Source organism: Punica granatum, chromosome 7 (genome assembly GCF_007655135.1).
Source record: "Punica granatum isolate Tunisia-2019 chromosome 7, ASM765513v2, whole genome shotgun sequence".
NCBI classification, from domain to species: domain Eukaryota; kingdom Viridiplantae; phylum Streptophyta; class Magnoliopsida; order Myrtales; family Lythraceae; genus Punica; species Punica granatum.
In genome coordinates this window covers 730,371-750,170 of record NC_045133.1, presented here as the reverse complement: position 1 = coordinate 750,170, position 19,800 = coordinate 730,371, and the positions used below count along the sequence as shown (strand labels likewise).

Below are 19,800 nucleotides of genomic sequence, written 5' to 3'. Positions count from 1 at the left end.
TGCAGAAGAATCTTTTAGGCAACACTACATGAATTCTTCTGGACTCCACTATATTGAAACGCAGCTCCAGTGCCATGCTGTTGAGGTAAACTTATTAAAGTTTATTTATGTTTTTGTATTCTTTTCCTTGATATTGGACATTGTTCCTTTTTAACCGAATGGAGCCGACTCATCGATGAATAAGTAAGCTTAAGTAGAGTCAATTCTTCTTAAGAACCCAAAGCAGGATCTTATGGCTTCTTGGATAGAACTTACAGGTACAAACTTTTCTAGATGAAGAAGAGATATGTTTTTTTTTTAAATTTCTGGTGGCCAATTAGGTTATCCGAAGGTGGATTGGCTGTTTATGACCTTTGACTTGGGCCATATGGCCTCAAGACAAATGAGGCTCTGAGTTTGGAGACTTCCAACAATAGAAAAGGACAATATGGCATTATAAAAGAAATTACAGGGTAACTAATTTAATTTGGGTACTCCATATAAATCCAAGTTGGAAAACTCAAACGTTTTGGCTTTGGGAAGAATGCTTGCTCTGCTGCAATATTCAATTGGGTGTATTGTTTTACTCCAGTATCTTGATATCTTTGGCACCTCCAATTGAAACGAATACATTTAACCTTAGTTTTCAACATACCACCTTAACAAACGATTCCACGAAACTTCGGCCTATGTTTCAAATGCAAACGCGTGAACTTAGATCGGAGTTCAACATTATGAGGGTGAGGTATCATGCGGGAGTTTTTCATAACGAAAGAAAAACCAAAGAATCAGCTACTTAAAAAGCTGGAGCTTTTCTCCCTTTTGAGAACAGTGATGGAGGTCCCTTTCGAGGGATGCAATGAAATTTTATTGTAGAGGAGATTCACTGGCAATATCTGCCAGATTTAGATATAATATTGCATCCTCCATTGCTGCTCCCCACATGCAAATCCATACTTAGAGGTGGTAAACTGTTATAATAATTTCAAAAGATGAAGTTATTTAATATTGTCTATTGGGGATTCCAATAAACAAATGAGCTTGTACTCGCTATCTCAGTTGCTAAAACCAGAGCTTTGATCACTGGGTCACCACATAAATACATATAATATAACAATATATACGTGTATATGTGTATATATATATCTATGTATATCACCCGAGGCTTTTGAAAGGGGAAAAAGAAAAAGATTAGTAAGAACAACAGAAAGAAAAGATAGAAACAAGCCAATATTATTAACAGCTCAGGGTTCCAATATACATAGTCTCCCCTATGTGGGAGAATTAATCATAAACCTGTTAGAGAATGATGAGATGAACTTCACATTATAGAGGCAAAAATGACCCAAACCATGTCTATCCTAGAAAGAAATACTGGTAAAAATTTGAGAAGTAAATTAAAAAAAAGGGCTGACTCTGTACCCTGTGTCATGATAATTTTCTTCAAGGGCACCTGACATTTCTTCCAGGACCTCCATAGTAGAAATAATTTCCCCAAACCTTGTTCTGTCCCTGCTTAATGTCATAACAATTCGGGTGATCAGCTAAGACATGAATGTTCTTGAGAGGAAGAAGATTATTGTCCCAGTCCACAACTTGCAGGTTCCTAAAATAGGAGGCTTTCCCAAATCCTTCTCCGGCGAAGTGGCTGCTGCCCATCTGAGTGGACGTGTGGAACCCGGATGGCCTTGTGTTCACAATCTCTCCCCCGAACTGGACCATGTCGGCATGGTTTCTCAAGTGACTGAACAGGAACGAGGGCCAGTACCCAATGAGCAGGCCCCGTCCAAACTCTAGCCACCAGTTCCCGTGCTTCGGGTCCTACACGAATGAATGATGTGATATAAAGTTGCAGCTTTAGGGAACTGTTATTGGTATAATTTAAAACATTGAATTTGACATCACTAGTGTGACTTTATCATACGATATGTGTTGTGGTACACTTTTAATGGCAAGCATAAGGAAGTTTCATTTGATGGGTGTATTGTCTTCTTGCTGCTTTTTTATGGAAAAGATAGACTAGGGAAAAGGAGATTGTTCTGCTTTTTCATTTAATTCATTACAATTATCACTTGCAGTTTAAGGGGAAGAAGAAGGAAAGTATGTATATTTCGAAATTTATAAAGAAATAAATACAGAGAGAGAAAATGGGACAGAATCTTGAATAAATTATTAGGATACAGTGGGAAATCAGCTGGAACGTAGATGTCAACAGGAGAGATTGGTGCCCTTAGGTCAACAGTTTCTCTTAAAAAAATGCAGTCTCTCTTCAGCACATATGACTCTAAACTAATGAATTCCTATCTCCACCAGTTCTTCACTAGTAACTGTATAACTGTTCCATGTGTAAATTATATTCTGGATGTGTTTCAGATACTTGATTCTATTAAATTTCTTCTGATAGATCGCCTGGTTATTATTTTCTTAGAGAAGATTTTATTGTTTGATGAGGTTTTACCTTCCACACCATAACACCAATATCGAACTGCTTTCCATTGTAGGATGATCTTGGGGAGATTGCTGCACCGATGGCTATCTTGTTATTGGTTTGGACAAAGCCGGAGCAAAGCAAGTTGTAGCATCCCGTGGCTTGATATGCGTCAGTCTGCAAATTTTCGCTCCGGTTGTTAGTACTCTTTTTCGACCCTTTAACCATTTATTTTCTTCCACAGCACAGGAAGAAATCGAACAATCACATGAATAACCAGAAGGGCATGAAAGAATGATTGGTAGTTGCTGGTTGGTACTTACTGTCCAGTAAGTGAAGAATCTCGGGTAGTTGTCGCCATACAGTCCTGGACTTACCTGAACACACAGAAAGACACAGTCCGTTTCAAGAGGAAGAACATTTTGTACATTTTTCTGAATGGAAGCCGCGAAATAAAGAAGACTTACCTGCCAACCCGCTTCGATGGTATTAAGGTCATTGCCAAATGAACCCGAGATGAGCCAAACTTGTGACAAGCTGAACTCGTATTGATCGGTGACGCGAGGAGCCCACACATTAATGCTGGCCTTGGCTCCGTAGTATTGCTCTCCGTTCACGAACACGACTGCATGCTGATACAAACTCGAAAGTAATCAGTGTATTGTGTTATGTTATGGATCATCCATGGTATTAATGAGATACTGATTTATTTTTACTATCAACTAACCTCATGACCATTGCTTGTTGAATCTCTTCTAACATTCCTTCTGCCAAGCTTTCTTCCGAACCTCTTAATGGAACTTGCTCTGAGGATGTCCTGTTCCGTGGTTCTTCTGATGGGTATGGTCCCTTCTGGGCATGACTCACCACTGTCTCTCCAAAGCTGAAACGTCTCTGTCTCTGTCCCATCCTGTGCCGACACATTTCGTCTAGGCCTCAGCCCTGGTGGTTCCTGTCAAAAACTTAAAATGAGTAAGCATTAAATCTGTTTGGTCAAGAACTGATTCGTCTTCATTTATGACATGGGAGGGAACTCTCTCTATCATCAGTTTGTCGCTCTCAGTGGAAGCAGCTGCATACAGAGGCTTTCTTGAAAATAAAAAGGGGAAATGAAATTTATTGAAGAACTCTCATCATAAATTTTACCAATGGTTTCTGTCCTCTTAGCTCGGGATGGTCAAAAGCGGGTTGAAGATGAGCTAACACACAGTCTATCAGATCACCATCAGGACTCTGCAAACAACACGGCACGGGGGAAAAGCATATGACATCACGAAGAAACAGACAAACCGTGGAAGAAAGAAGAAAGCAGAGAAAGCCTCACTCACTGTTAATAATGATATATAAAAAAAAAAAAAGATGTTTAAGATTATTGCCTGAATGGTCTTGACAGCAGGTTTGTTGATCTTCTTCAGGTGAGCATTGACCCTCTTCAGCCTCCGGAGCTGCTCAGCTGGCCGGAACGTCTGGTTGACGGGCAGGTGGCCGTCGGGAGCCGCTGCGGTGGGGCTGACGACCGAACATAGGAAGATGAAAGCAGCGAAAACGGGGATGAGGAAAGGGCCAAAAGTGTGATTCTTGGAGTGGGATTTAGTAGAGGACATATTTTTTGAGGAAAATGATAATGATGGTGTTGGATGTGTTTGGAAGCATTGAGGGGGTTGTCCTGTTGTTGCAGGAGAGGAAGAGGTTGGTGGGTGTTTTGGTGGGTAGCTGCTGGTGGTGTTCTTTAATGGAAGGAGTGAATCTGGCTTCTTCTTCATGTCCATACAAAAGAGAAGGGAAGGGATAGCAGCACAAGGGATAGACAGGACAGAGAGAAGAAGAGGAAGGAAGGAACCAAAACAACCCACACAAGTCTTTCTGGATTCTGGTTATTGCATTGCAACAGACAGAGGTCTTTTGTTTTTGCTTCGCCCACTTTCACTTCATCTGATTCTGCTCTGCCTCGTCATTACAAACATATAAACAACTCTCTCTCTCTCTCTCTCTCTCTCTATGTTAAGTGAGACTGAGATTTGTTTTTTGGGTTCTCTGTCTGACACACGAGAAACTTCAGGCACGAGCAGATTTAAATATATATGGAGACGGAGAGGAGAGGAGAGGAGAGGAGTGGAGAGGAGAGGAGAGAAGAGAGAGAGAGAGAGAGAGAGAGAGGTGGTTGAATGAATGGGTTGGGAGAAAGCAAAGCTCCTCTCCTCTACCATTAAAAAATTCAATCCACTCTGGTGCATGCAGTTGTGCGTATATCTCTGCAAATGACGAGGGCCTCTTAATCAAGGCATGCTTTTGCCTGATAATGCAAAAGTTTCAAGTTAAATATATATTTTGAATTATCCGTGTTCATTTATTAACCACTGAGATTTTCATTTCATTATACTAGACGCATGAACTTTTCTTGTAATAGAAAAAAAAAAAAAACAATGACCTCTTATGCATGAAAACATGCTGTTGATGATAATTACTCATAAGGTACCCGTAATATATTCACAGCTGCACCAAGTTTCGACTGCAGGAAACCGACTTCATTGGTTTTTCTTTTTCTCTTTTTTTTTAATATTTCACCGGAATTTCCATAATTTAGTTGAGACAGAGTAACGCGTTTGGAATTTCATGCTATTTGGTGTTTCTTCTAATTTAAGAAAAACATTCAGATCTTTTCACGTAACACTTATTTTATCAGAACTGCAGAGGAATATTCCACTAAAAAGAACTGTAATCTTGAAACAAAATTCTATCAAATATATAGACTCAACCTCAAGAAATAAAATTGCACGGTAGGCTGTGGTCAAAGAAGAAGAGAAGCTTTATTTGTTATATATATTCACTACTAACAAAGAGGGAGGACTTGTCTTCACATTGGTTTCAAGTTTCATACTGACATCAGCTTCTTGAAGTATTGGAAATAAATAAATAATACTATGATGAGTGTGTCCTGTTACTCCCAATATCAATTCAGGAGCGCTAGTTGAAATTTATGTCTCTCTTATATATATAATTCAGGAACATGAAGTAAAACTGAGATATTATAAACACTTTTTCTCTACCGGGCTAAGGTTTTAACGAGAGAGCAATCGCCGTCGATCGAGTAGAGACTTCTACTTCCCTTCTGGTCGGTCCATGGCGGCATATCGACTCAAGAGAAATTGATACTTCTTTCCTTCAGTGCATGCTTAATTTGGGTGGAAATTGGGCTGCATGTGCTAGTTCTAGTGCCAGTGCCTCCCTTTGGTTACTTGCACAATATTGTTAAATAAATAATGGGTCAATAACCAAAAAAAAAAAATGCAAACTTTTCACATTTTAATAATTATAGCAATAGTTTTTTTATTAGCCTAAAAATGCATATATTTTCGATTTGATAACAATTCTAATACGACATCAAATTTTCTGTTAATTTGGACGGAATTGAGATTACTAAGGTCGCCGACGACCCCAATCGGGGATGATGGCCGGAATTGAGGTCTCCATCCCCCGAAATTGGGAGAACCTCAAATTGGGAATTCTCCTGATTCCGACGAGTGGAGCCACGACCTCGGTCATCACTCCCCGATTGGGATAGCTGGCTATCCGCTCGATTGGGTTCATCGGCGCCCTCTGTGACCTCGACGTCGTCCAAATTAATGAAAAATTTGACACCGTGCTAGAATTATTATCAAATTGAAAGTTTGTATATTTTTTGGTTAAGGAAAAAAAAGTTGATGTTAAAATTGTTAAAATTTTAAAAAGTTTGTGGTCTTTTTTCTTTTTATTAACCCGTAAATAATCAATTGGAGAAGACAGAAAAACAAAGTCCCTGCATATCTACAGTACTCTACTCTACGAAATTAACCTATGAAAGATACAGGCTACTTGTATGTGAAGTTTTCATGTCCCGTTTCTGTATCTTCTAATAATTTTCTCGTGCCTTGGCATGTTTATCCACGGAGGGAGGAAAAAAAATAGAAAAAGAAAAGAATAAGATTCATGATAATGGTCAAATTGTTTTCATGATTTTTCAATTCCGAGAATGATGAGGATTGGTCCTCAAGTCTATGGTATTGGAACAAAGCTAGCCCACAAACCGAAAAAAAAAAGGGTAATATATATATATGCATATGTTTATATAATTTGTTCTGTAAATTCCAAGTCCACAAAACCCCAGAAAGTTATGTTGAAGTCCCATATCATCGATTTACATACAAGTTATAACAAGAGATATCTACACGTCTCGTAAATAGCCGGCCGGATTTCAATACTAATAGCAATAATGGAACACGAACCTGCACAAAAGGGATCCTTACCTCAATAATTGCACATATATAGGGAGAATTAGCAAACTGGCTAGTACCATAAGCTTTAATAACTATAAAATTAATTATCTTTTGGAGATAAGTTAAAATTCTTTTTGCATGAGCACTGCATGTAGGTATGGGTTCTTTTTGACCTTGATTGGTGTATTCCTTTTTTAATAAGGTTTTAATCTATTCTATTTCTATAGGGTAATGGGAGCTTGATTATGCTGCCCACTACCAAGGGCTCTGATCTCTCACAAGTTACAGGTGACAATTATTCTGTAAATATAAATATAAAAATAAATAAATAAATAAATGAATGAATGAATTGGGAATATTGTCACGTCTTTCCAAGAAAACCCACCAACACATTTCACCGAAATCAGTGCGAGTGCTCTCTGCATATCAAAATAAGCTGGATTTCGACAATGATATATTTACTGTGAAGCAAAGGAATAATGTCTCCCATGGGTCCAGAAAAGTGAGTCTCTCTCTGAGGCAAAAGTAAACAACTTTTCATAAAGTGGATAGATTCCCATTCTCCCTCCCACCAACATATATTAAGACGAAATGGACAAAATGATCCCTGAAATATGCACCTCGGGACAAGTTTATCCCGGAAATTTAATCAGTGGACAAATTCGTCCGGACGTTGCAAACTTTTGGTATGCAGGTCCCTGACGGAACCTTAGACGCCGTGATGAACTCCGTTTGCCCCCCTGCAAAGCGAAGAATTTCGTCTTCAGATCTGGATTGTTCTGCAACTCTAGCAAGATCTGGTCAGCTGCCGTTCTCTGGAAGATCAACACAAGCAGCAGATAAAGCATTCAACTGACTCGACAATGCAGGGGAGGGGGGTTGGGGGTTGACAGCAACTCACGGCAAATTCGACCGTGAAAGAGTAATCCGTCAGGGACCTCACCTGTTTTCGAACGGAAGGACCAAATCGTCCAAACTTTTGCAACGTCCGGACCAATTCGTCCAAACTTTTGCAACGTCCGGACGAATTTGTCCACTGATTAAATTTCCGGGATGAACTTGTCCCGAGGTGCATATTTCAGGGACCATTTTGTCCATATATTAATGTATACATTGCACATGTTGATCACGTAGATAGACTGCACGCATAATTCGTATACATCCCTATGTAATACAATAATTTTCCTGGTTCGCCTTATTAGGGTTTGATATATAATCGGGCTTCGTATGCATTTTGGTGATCTCAATTTACTAGAACTTGAGTGCTCAAATTATCAAAAATAGAACATAAAAGATTCCTTGAACGTTCATGCAGTTAGTGTATAATATGCACATATGTACATGCCTACAAAATCATTTGAATTTTCAGCCTGCAATATGAAAATTTTACGACACTCGTTTCATTATAACGCTATACCTATGGCCGGAGAATAAATATTTTAGAAGGTTGTTGCCTATATACATGCACTGAGATTGAGAATTATATGTTAATCTCTTTCAGTGGGTAGAGGAGAGTATAGATATATAACGTCATGTATAAATACTAAGATCGCAAAATGAGATAAGAATGACTGATAAACAAGTATGAGTTCCTCCTAATTTGTGGAAGTCTTGTGGTCTCGACTCTCAAGTATTATAATTTGGTAGTCCCCGATCTAAAAAATTGATACATATGGGCCTCCATTGTTTGGCAGCAAAGTGGTCGTTTATAAGAATTCTTCATATATATATACCAAATTGATCCAAAGCATAAATCATAGTGGACATATAGCATGCGAGACTTGCACGATACGTACCTCTAGGCAAAACTAAAGTATTTCATAAGTTATATAGTAGACAAATTATATACATACGCGCGCGCGCGCATATATATACACACACACTTGTCCTTAATTAATTATATATAGGCAATTATTGTTGGGCGTGCTTTGAGTTTTTTCCCCCCTTCTTTTTTCATCAACGATGACTTAATTACTCATGATTAAGGAAAGTGGCCTCTGATCTCTATGTTGTATTTTTCGACTCCTTCGACTAAATATATATATATACATACGTATATGTATTGTGTATATTTTGTAAAGGAGCAAAAACCTGAATAGTTAGCTTAAAGTGCTGTGTGTGCATTTCTCAAAAGCACACGTAGAAAGCCAAGACGAGCTAAAGAAGCTGCAGTGCCCAAACCCTCACTTTTTCTCTGTTCATTCAAAACCTAAGTTAGGGTTCTCCCCTTCTTTGGTTCCCTTTAAGGTTTCTTGCCCCTTTACGCGTTCCTTTCAAATTTTGCCTTTTATTTATACTTATGTATGTGTGTATATATAGATCATATGCATTATCTGCCAAATATAAAGGATATCGAGGGATTCGACATTTTCCGTATCTATACATGCATCTATTCAAGTCGACCAAGTTATTTGCGCAAACCTTCCCAGTTATAAGATATATGTGCTTCGAACGCTATTGCTCTCACTGTTAGGATTTTTTATTTTTTATTTTTGCCACAGAGTGATGTATATTAAGGCCAGGCGCATGCAGAGCATGTTCATTTACAAATTAAGCACAACCGCGCCACCTAAACATTCATATTAATCAATTCATGAGATCAATTATCAAATTCAGGGTCCTATCTCATATATATGGCACATGTCCGTGTGATCCTAACCCACGAAACATCCAAACAGGAGCCTATCTAGATGTATGAGATATAACTATGTACAAAAGAGAATAACAGAGAGAGAGAAAAAAAAGATAGCAGTGCAGTAACATACCCTTTCGTTTGATAATTAATAGATTTTAGATTCAATTCTCGTGGTGAAACTATTCGTGCCAATTTATTAATAATTATAATTATTATTTTATTGTATTAGACTATGAGCTTTCTTTATAATAATAATAAAAAAGAACGGAGAAAAATTGAAAGAGTGTTAATAATTATTATGAGATAAAATGCTTGGAAAATAACATGTCAAATCTTATCACTTAAAAAGCACGAAAATTAGAGGTTAAACATATAAATCTTTAATCATGGGGCAGTGAATAATCAATTATATATATATATATATATTGTAATGCAGACTACAGAGAAAGAATGATTCCTTCGTGCAGAAAAAGAGGCAACGCACAAGTCTCTGAATTCGACGTCAAACCACCAGAAAAGTTAATAAGGAAAGACAGAATCATTAACATAGTGATAGCCACAATCAGTTGATTGGTTTGAAGGAGTCTTTATTCAAATGCCATCTTCTTTTTTTTGGCTAAAATATTCAAATGCCATCTATAGTTAGGAAGAGTGCTATAATTTACTTCCGCAGCTGATCGATCAATTGTAATCATATTATTGTACTGTGTGTTCAAAATTCGTGATTATCGGAATCGATGTAGTTAGGAGTTATATATTTCTACCATCTTTGAAAACGCAGCATCTTGGACAATGTATTTTCGGAAAGTCGATGTATGCCAACGAACGATAAACATGAAGATCACCCGTGGTGCCTATCGCTACAACAGTGGCTGGTGGAGCTAAGCCAATGGAGAAGGTGCATGTTAATGCAGCTGCTAATAAGGTTTCGCATGGAAACATCAAAACAAATGGGTTTTATGTGATATATAATTATCGTAGGAACAGTATTTGAAAACAATTATTTTCTTTTTTCCATAACGATCGACTACGAGGAATATGAGTAAAGTTTCAGTGTCTTCGTTTATCAACTATATATATTTGTGTGTGTATGTGTGTGTGTATATATATATATATATATATACTTCAGAAAAGTAATAAAGAATAAAAGTATAGTAATAAACAAATGAGAGTGTAGCGTAGTGGCGCACGTCCTCGCTTGTCAATCTAGAGATCGCAAGTTCACTATCTAATGAGACTACCAGTACTTCTTTATTATTTTGCCCTCCTTTGTAACCGAAAATCACATCTATCTCCTCAAATTAATCATACATAGATATGGTATGACGCAGTGCTGCACTTCTCGCCTGATAACCGAAAATCAGTGATCAAGAGGTTTTAGGTTCGATACCCAGTGGGACTACTCGCACTCCTTTATTAGATATTTAGGATTTATATTTTAATGTATTAGGTCAACATAGTCCAAGCTAACTTTAATATGAGTCAATTGCACATGTATTCATATCATTTCGACCTTTTTCATGATTATTACTTTGAAAAGATCTTCAATTTTGTAGTGTTAATGTTTGTCAAAAAGAGGAAAGACCAAATTGCAAAATCATCAATTTGATCCGTCCACTTATGTTTATACATATATGGTCACATAAATTCCAGCGTCAGTATTATTAATTAATCCTTTCCCCGTCTTATCCTAATAATTCATGCCACTGTTAAATATACAAACAAGAAGTTTCTTTCGATAATATCCAACAAGAATTTAATATACGAAAAGTTTCTTATAGAAAAAGATTCCGCGTTAATAATGATCGGGGACGTGTTGTGACAAATTACTTGACAATATGATGACGAAGTGTAAACGTCTTGACATGTCGGGGTAAATCGGATCGAATTGTCTGAGTTGAAAATCGAGCAAAAGAGATCCATCAATGGTGACAATAATCGACAAACATAAGACTTTATTTTCCCGAAAGTTAAAAGGATAATTTTCACTGTGAAATAGTTCTGTTCTGAACTGCTCGTCGATCATCATTGTCAATAAACTTTTGAAAATTAATCAATCAGCACTTGGAGATAGAATTCGAGGGACCCACTTCAATTATCAAGCGCCATCACTTGATGACAAAGTCACGAACTAGCTTATTGTACATATAGATCATTTGAGCCATGGCCTCGTCGCTGATTCTGTTACTTTTAGTCTCAGAATTTGGAAAAGGTCATCAGCTACGAGATCATGGCTCAATTATTGTTCGAAATATACGATGAGCAATTAGTTTCTGACTTGTTACCAAGTGATGCCTCAGTGAAAATGTTTTTGGTCTAACTATTCAAAGGATGATAGTTTGTTGATAGTTTTTAGTCTAACAAGTAATGGCTTGGCCCGTTTAAGGATCATGGATCCCACATCGGATTAATAAAGAAAAATCGACGAGTTTATAAGAGGGTTGGATTCCGCATCCTATAAGATACATATCAGTCCAACCTCTTGTAGGTCCATTGGATATATAATATGGCATCAGAACAAATTAAACTTCCGTTTCACAACTTTATTTAAGGGGAATATGCGTGTTTAATAGGATTGCTCCGGTGGACGAACGTCACAACTTTGTCAGCGAAAATCCAAAAGTTCAAGTCGCTCTTTTCATTGGGCAACATGCAAAATGTGTGTGGGTGGAGTTACCTGCATGGATTTCAAATGTGAGCCCCGGCCATTAACCGACAACTCCTCGTCCTCCATCATTCCGGGCCTCAAATTTTTTGTTAAGTGGGGCAGAGCGAACGGGCTTTGGGTTTCGGCGAAGATGGCCCATTACCATTATCTAAATGGGCCTAACATGCTTGAAGGCCCACAGACGCGTGGCGTTCATTCGTTATCCTCACGCTCCGGTTGAAAAAGGACCGCCTCATCGGGAAACAAACGGAAACTTCAGCTCACTGATTCCTTCCGACTGTCGCCGGAATCGGCGCATGGCGCTCCGTGCATGTCCCGCCCTTCGTCATCCCATTATTCCCATTGCATTCCCAACTGTTTCCAGGAAGCCCCTCTTTACAAAGCGTAGTTTCTCAGTTCACAGTTCCATTTCCGGACCGACTGAAGCTCGAAAGGTGGGTACTTTTCGCCATTGTTGCTGCCTCAAGCTGCTGTTCTCTGCAGTGAGCCTGTCATTTAGGAAATTTCTACCTTTTTCCCTCAATTGATTGAATGATTGAAGAACATGATTAGTTCTTATTCACGATGGTCTCATCATCTCGTTGACTTGTTGCATTGGACTTGTTGGTGTCACTGTCTGATTCATTTGTAGTTGCAGAGACTGCAATTAGTTCTTTTGGGTACCATTCTTCTTGGAGTGTGATGTGAGGTTGCATTCATCCCTGTATGAAAGGTTTTGATGTTTCAGTCGAAATTCATCAACGCCGTATTGCTCTCGAACCCGACATTTGATTAGCAAAGAAAGGGAAGGCAAACCCTTTAACTTGTGAGGAAAATTAAGAATTGGGCTGATAATTTAACTCATCTTTGTCCGTCGGACCCGTTGTTTGTTTTATTTGGTGTTATCTCAGCTCCTCTAACTGGCATGATGAGTTTAATTGAGTCAGTTCAGATGGGCATCAATTCGTGCTGATGCCATTTTAGCTTTCTCGGGTCAGATTGCGCTTTGAGGTTTCCTAAAAGCAATGTCGTTCTTCAAATTAGTACCATTTAGTGCATTAATTACACCCCATCTGAAACGTTGCTTCCCATGGTTTACGGCCCCTGCTGTCTTTAATTTTGAAACCAGCAGCTAGTTCTGGAGGTGAAAAAGCAGCTCGAAAGGGATCATCCTAGTCTTCCCATTGGCAAAAATGGAAGAGATGATGAAGAAATGATCTATTGGTTCCTGAAGGATAGAAGGTTTGATGTTGAAGAAGCTGTTTCGAAATTGACTAAGGCTATTGTATCCTTGATCTTGGGCGACTTTCCCTTTTATCTATGATTTAATATTTGAAGTGGCAGCTGTTCAAGCATCGAGTGGAGGCTTTGTTCGAAAATATGATTAATGGAATTTCTGGAAGTTTACTGCTATGATGTACATTACGGGACATAGTTTCTGGTGTCGTGTTCTGAAGTAGGACTCAACTTTTCGATTCGTTCATAGTAAACGCCAGTTTAGTTATTTCCACGCCAAGATTTTCCATCTACAGTTATCAGAAATGGCGTTATGAATTCAAAGTATCTGAACTGTCGGAAGAGTCAGTTAAAGGCGTTGCTGATACTGGGAAAGCCTATGTGCTCGACTCTCTCGATGTTAATGGCAGGCCAGTCCTTGTTGTGGTAGCATCCAAGCATTTTCCTTCTGTAAGTTGGAAGTGGGTTCGTTTGGTTTCGGAATTTGATTTTAACTCTACCCACTACACAACAAAAACACACGTTTTACAAGTCAAATTTATAATACTATCTAATTTGTCATTTTTCACAATCAAAATCAAAATCAAAGTTACTTTTAACTCTGAAACCAAACACACTCTAAAATACCCAGTTGGTTAAGTCGTTTTATGGCAATTTCTTATTCTGAGTTGATAGCTCTTGAAGAAAGTGAGATGCATCTTCTCCAGGTTCATGATCCCATTGAGAATGAGAAGCTCTGCACCTTTCTGATCGAGAAGGCACTGGACAAGCTTCCACCTGGTAAAGAAGAAATCCTTGGAATATTCGATCTCCGTGGCTTTGGTCCAGAGAATGCAGATCTCAAGTTCTTAACTTTCATAGTAATAATTGTATTCAATTCATTATTAGCCGATGCCGTTCTCAATTGATGAGCTTAATTCGGACTAATTAATTTAAATGTGGTTTTGGCAGTTTGATGCATTCTATTACTACTATCCGAGAAGATTGGGCCAAGTTCTGTTCGTGGATGCCCCATTCTTGTTCAAGCCGATCTGGCAACTCGCCAAGCCCTTATTGAAATCATATGCTTCTCTGGTTAGTCTTGCTTTGGTATTCCATTTCAATTCACATGTGATTGCTGCTAATGAGATTATTCATGTTTGGATTTTTGAAGGTGAAATTTTGCTCGGTGGAGACCGTCAAGAGCGAATACTTCACAGAAGAAACATTGCCAGCTGGTTTCAGAGACTGAGCCATTTTCGGCCTTCCAAACAACTGCGCGACTCAGACTCTACAATCCCACCTTTGACGTTGTCGAGAAATCCTGTACAAGATCGAGAAATAGGTAGTTTTGTGGCTTGACAGCTGAATTTAGGAACATCTGATGGGGCACTCTTGAAGAGAGTCCTTGAGGGAGGAGGAAGGAGTGGTTCAATACATAGCGAATCACTTCTTTGCCGGCTATGCCCTCCATCTCCTTTCCATTTTTTTATAGCGTGCCTCCGTGCAATTGGCGCTCTCTTATATGGTCCGTCTTGGATGCCTATATTTAAACTTGCAGCGGTCATAACTCGTGCTTCCGTCAATGTAAAATCCGATCAAACGATCATTGCTTTGGATTGAAGATTTTGTGACAAAGTTACTATCATGGACTGAAACAATTGAAATGCTGGATTGATGCGACTTCCATGGGGGTTTCGAGAAGGCTGATACACGACATGAAATACGAAATACTGCGATTCTAGGTCAGATTTTATCGACGTAATACGAAATAGTGCGATTCTAGGTCAGATTTTATCAACGTAACGACGACAGTAATAATGACAGAACTCCGTTCCACAGGGAAGAATTTCTTGGAAATTTTGATTGACAAGGCTATTCCCCGGGCCCGCCACGACAACGACTGCGATGATGAAGACAGGCCCGAGGCCAGAATCGTCCATGGAGTTCTTACGTATGCTGTAGGTATTTGTACGCCCCTGTGCAGCTTCGGTCGGACATCCTCGTACTCTTGTCTCCCTGCAATTAGCCGAGAAAGAGAGAGAGAGGGAGAAGCACAGAACCAGAGAGAGAGATGGAGAAGGAGAAGCGGAGGATTGCGATAGCACTGGTCAAGCTCAACCTGCTGTGTCTCCTCGCCGCCGCTGGCGCCATCGAGTCTCCGCGGTACACCATCGTTCACGCCGAGTCCGATTTCGAGGTCAGGCTCTATGGAAACTCCACGTGGATGGCAGCACCCGTCAGAGACCTCTCCTTCGAGAAGGCCACCTTGAACGGCTTCCACAGGTTGATCCTTTCTTCCGATCCCCGTCAATTGTTTTCGTAAAGATTTGATCTTCGAAGACAAAGTTCGGTTCTTGGAAGCTCTGATCAGTTTCGTGCGTTGCTGTTGACTTCGCAGGTTGTTCCAATTCATCGAAGGGGCCAACCTGAATTACTCTCGGATTCCGATGACCCTTCCTGTCGTAACAAGCATAGTTCCGGGAGCAGGGCCCCTTCACTCATCGGCCTACGCCGTCCTGTTCTACCTGCCCGCAAAGTTCCAAGCCACCCCGCCGACTCCCCTCCCCGAGCTTCACTTGAAGCCCTTCAACTGGACTAGCCATTGCGTAGCCGCCAGGAAGTTCCCGGGGTTCGCCAAGGATGAGAATATAGTGCACGAGGCGGAGCAGCTCGCCTTCAGCCTGAGCAGGTCCACGTGGGCTAATGCTACTTCAGCGAAGAGCGGCTATGCTTACTCCATTGCTCAATATAGTGCTCCCTTCCAGCTCATTGGCCGCGTTAATGAAGTTTGGGTCGATGTCGATGCTTCGAACTGCACTTCCAGTGGAATAGCTGCGTACTGAACTGCTAGTAGTGATTGATATCGCTCCCATCCGATCTATTAGAACTTCTGATTCCGTATCTGTATGTACGTACTAGAATATAATGTTCACTAGACATAATATATGCAACATCTGTATAATGTCCGGGTTAGTATGTGTTGTGTTTCCACTCTAAAACTCGAGCACATGAATATGGTTACATGTTTTCCTATGGCATATCCTTTCTCCATACCTCGCTTCTGTGTAATCCACAGCTCGTCTAACAGAACGCTGTCTTATCTTTATTGAACAAATCACAACCTAAAAGAATAAAGAATTGTGGCAGTTGAAAAAAGGAAATAACCTGAGGATACAGTAAGATGCAGAGATCAGTTCTGTTGACGTTTTATGTATGAGGGCAATGACACCCCGGCAGCAATCCGCTTCTTCCCTAACATCGGAAACTTAATTTGTCTCCGATGAACGACAAGCCCAAGGCATATAAGTAAAACAAGCAGAAACAAGGTTGAGGAAAAGAAATTTGTAATATTAAGAGATAATGCAGTTCCTAGAGTTTCACTGGAATTTTGCCAAATGAATTCCCCTTCCACTAGAGCAGCTCCCAATGTCCAAGAAACATCTCGGGGGCCGAAAGTTATGTTGTTGTTGAGAAGGCTGAGGGCGTTGTGAATGAGTGATGCAATATAAGGCACCTGAAAACAGAACCTTTCGCCATAGTTTCTGTTCTCGGAAGCAGAGCTCGAATTCTTCCATAATCTCGAACACAGCTGTTGCCCTTTCTCCAAGACATCTGTGAAGTTAGCTTCCTGCTTTAGTTTCAACTTACTATGAACAGCAAAGAATCCTGATAATGCGTGGAAGCTTGTGTTTGGTGGAGCAACAGAAAGAGTGTTAAGGGCATTGGTTCCTGCAGCGATATAGAATTAAAGAGGAGGAAACTGTTATACTCATCTTCCTTGATGATGAAAGACAAGGAAACAGCATGGAAATTAGAGACCAAATTCACTTTGAATTCGCAGCTCGCAGGAATGTATCATCATTGATACAAGCATTGAGGCACTGCATTTATGGGTACACAAGAAAGTGCTCAGTCAAACTAATCGTTTTGGTTTTTTTTCAGCAGCAGCAGAATGACATGGAAAAGGACTTCCAATATGCAAGGGCCACAGAATTACAAAATAGAAATTCAAGTTGTTTGAAGTATTGTAGGCTCACCAGTGCTAGAAGAGAAGTCGGCTTTCCCAACTAAGCTGTCCTTTATAAAATTATTAAATAACCCGCTTGAGTTTGCCGCAGCAGTCCTAGCAAGTATTACGCATTCTTCCCAATTTGGCTCTCCAACCACATGTAAAGACGTGACTTCCGTTTTCTGCGTTGAACTGCTAGAAGTTTTCTTATCCGTGGCATTAATCCCGAAACAATCATAGCATGTAAAGTTTTGCTCAGAGTTTGAATCCAGACAGGGATGCCTCACCCGATAGGCATCAGTTCTACTTTCCTCAAGTGTTTGTCTTTGTAGAAGCGTAGCAATTGATCTCTCAAATGCTGCATTCAGACCAAACGATGGCAATGAATAGGCCAACACCTCATGTTCTATTGACCCTAATTTTGAACTTACCAAGTACTTTTCATTGATTGCATGATTTTCTTCCACCGCAATCTGCAGGGAAGAACCTCCCAAATCAAGGAGTCCCAAAGTTGACAAGTTTGAAGGACTCCCGAGTCTACCCATTTGGTAGTTTAGAGCTACCCAACCATAATATGCTTCCTCTCTTCCACTCAACACCCTTATCCAACTTCTATTGTGCAGGAATTCATGCTCCTCTAGAACAGCCTCTACATCGTCCAAAACTTTCATAGCATGCTCATTTCCCAACCTCCGCAGCCCCGCAGTCGCGAGAACAAATATTGGAGTTTCCTTATGTTTTTCAATTGGGACCCACTGTTCCGCCCAGTTAATCAGTGGTTCAAGTGACGACCGAACCCCCGAAGCATTTCCGACAAACTTATCCAACCCAGGTTCAGTCTGCAAACAATGATACTCACAAGAGCCCTTCCTAAGGTGGTTCTTCATCGAACTTTCGGGATAAGAGTGCACCAAGACAGGCAATTCCCATTTGGTCACACCTCTAGAGAGCAACTCGTAGACATAGACTCGCGTCCTTGTGCTTCCACAGTCCACAACAACAGTAAAATAAGATTCACTTACAAAAATGTGAGCTTTCCCTAGTTGGATTGCAAAATAGAGACCAACTGCTAATATCAGCAACGTGACTGTCACTAATGCGCAAATCTTCAATTTTCCTCTGCATGAATGAGATCCTGAGCTCAAGAGCTTAAGCTTGGAAGGCGACTTCGGTTCCATAGCAAGACTTCTGATTCAGCAATCAATAGGACGTCCCTCTCACGCACAACTCGAAGTGGATCCAAGTAAGAGCTTGCTGAGCTATTGTATCAGAGATTAATCTCATTGACAGGAAAAAGTTTACCTGGACATTTTGAAAAGCTTGCAGCTTCAACTTACCTCTCTGCTCCCAGAAGAAGATCCCGGCAAGCAAATTCTTCTTCTTTTTTTTTTTCTTTTTTTTGTCCCCTTTTCCTGGATGGGCAAAGAGAGCAAGAATCACCTTCTGCTAAGTGAAAGATCCGCGATTGAGGAGACGGCGAGTAAGGAAGGCTAGCGGGGCGCGCCCGGCGGCACCGCCCCTTCTTTCCGGCGAGGCTGAACTGACTGGCGGGGGCAAGGCCCGCGATTCAGTTGTTAAGTTTAATTTGTCCCATATTCCGGTTTATTCTGTTTTCTAGCCCCGAACTTATCCTGTTTTCCAAAACTATACTCGTTTGCCTTCTCCGCGAAGTTCATTGTTCTTTGACTTGCGATATCAACTCCCATTGAAATGAAACGATGAGAATCAAGTTATGAAAATTATGCGGCCTCAAAGAGATATTTGTATTAGTTGATGCTGATAATAAGAATATAATTATATATATCTATTATTTTCCTGACATTAAATTAATAGTTAACATATTTTTTAAATAATCTTTTGATATTTATATTTACAATAACTAAATTCCTGTAGCTTTATTTATCTGAAAAATTCAAATTATTCCTTATATATCCTTCTTAAATGGCTTGAAATGAAGTCATTTTATACTTTTAAAACAAGCTAGATATTTTGATAGAGTTAGAAAGCTAAATATTAAAATGTCTTTCCATTTTTTGATAAGCTCAACTTGAACATAATCCCCACAAAAAATAAGAGTAAAATCTTCTATTAGTCTATCCGAATAAATTTTATCCTCTTGGGGCATGAATTAACAATTTCTTCATCTCTTGTTATGTTCAAGAGTCTTGTACGCTTTAACACAATTTCAAATCGGATGATTCACCTTACGTGCATGTTGCTGAAAAGGGCTAAAGGGACCTCAAGGCATTGCCAACAAAGTTTTCATCCGTGATCCTTCTATGCCCTAGGAGTTCATATTAAAACAATTACCGGTATAATTGTACTCGTTTTTTACGTTTTTTTATTGCTGTGCATCCATATACTATCGATTCTTTATTTAAAAACTTCCTATGGATAATGGCTTTGAGTAACGTAGTGATGAAACTTCCATTACTTTCTTCCTTCTTCTTTCTTCTTCAAAAGCTCCCATTACTTCTAAGAAAAGCACCACAATAGATCTTCGTAAGTCGAGGGAACACTCATGTTGAACCTGACTATTACCCTAGCCAAGGGTGCTAATGTTAACGAGCGAAAAGATACTGCTCTCTTTCGCAATAAATCTCATAGTCAAGGCCTAAAGTACATTTTCCC

The 19,800-nt window shown here is 39.7% G+C and overlaps 4 protein-coding genes across 5 annotated transcripts; 2 read left to right on the top strand and 2 right to left on the bottom strand.

The window, feature by feature from the left end:
• Window positions 1-1,190: 1,190 nt before the first annotated feature.
• LOC116215396 lies at window positions 1,191-4,615 on the bottom strand. The gene is made up of 7 exons (XM_031551097.1): window positions 3,784-4,615; window positions 3,554-3,640; window positions 3,135-3,359; window positions 2,875-3,039; window positions 2,731-2,784; window positions 2,438-2,584; window positions 1,191-1,800 (listed from the first exon to the last, which is right to left on the bottom strand). The coding sequence occupies exons 1-7, from the start codon at window positions 4,174-4,176 to the stop codon at window positions 1,423-1,425; spliced, it is 1,449 nt and encodes a 482-aa protein (XP_031406957.1). The 5' UTR covers window positions 4,177-4,615; the 3' UTR covers window positions 1,191-1,422.
• Window positions 4,616-12,184: 7,569 nt separating this feature from the next.
• Window positions 12,185-14,827, top strand: LOC116213797 (CRAL-TRIO domain-containing protein C3H8.02). Of its 2 annotated transcripts, none has more exons than XM_031548871.1 (6): window positions 12,185-12,397; window positions 13,072-13,227; window positions 13,482-13,628; window positions 13,886-14,038; window positions 14,130-14,252; window positions 14,332-14,827. In XM_031548871.1, exons 1-6 carry the CDS (start codon window positions 12,260-12,262, stop codon window positions 14,407-14,409), a joined length of 795 nt encoding a protein of 264 aa, XP_031404731.1. In that variant the 5' UTR covers window positions 12,185-12,259; the 3' UTR covers window positions 14,410-14,827. The 2 variants fall into 2 exon arrangements, with proteins under 2 accessions (XP_031404731.1, XP_031404732.1); XM_031548872.1 differs by having other exon boundaries at window positions 12,186-12,397; window positions 13,075-13,227.
• A 313-nt stretch (window positions 14,828-15,140) lies between these two features.
• LOC116213798 (heme-binding protein 2-like) lies at window positions 15,141-16,198 on the top strand. Its single transcript, XM_031548873.1, has 2 exons — window positions 15,141-15,443; window positions 15,559-16,198. Exons 1-2 carry the CDS (start codon window positions 15,232-15,234, stop codon window positions 16,001-16,003), a joined length of 657 nt encoding a protein of 218 aa, XP_031404733.1. The 5' UTR covers window positions 15,141-15,231; the 3' UTR covers window positions 16,004-16,198.
• Window positions 16,199-16,240: 42 nt separating this feature from the next.
• LOC116213796 (probable apyrase 7) lies at window positions 16,241-18,812 on the bottom strand. The gene is made up of 3 exons (XM_031548870.1): window positions 18,507-18,812; window positions 17,198-18,428; window positions 16,241-16,889 (listed from the first exon to the last, which is right to left on the bottom strand). The coding sequence occupies exons 2-3, from the start codon at window positions 18,345-18,347 to the stop codon at window positions 16,351-16,353; spliced, it is 1,689 nt and encodes a 562-aa protein (XP_031404730.1). The 5' UTR covers window positions 18,348-18,428; window positions 18,507-18,812; the 3' UTR covers window positions 16,241-16,350.
• Between the last annotated feature and the right edge of the window lie 988 nt (window positions 18,813-19,800).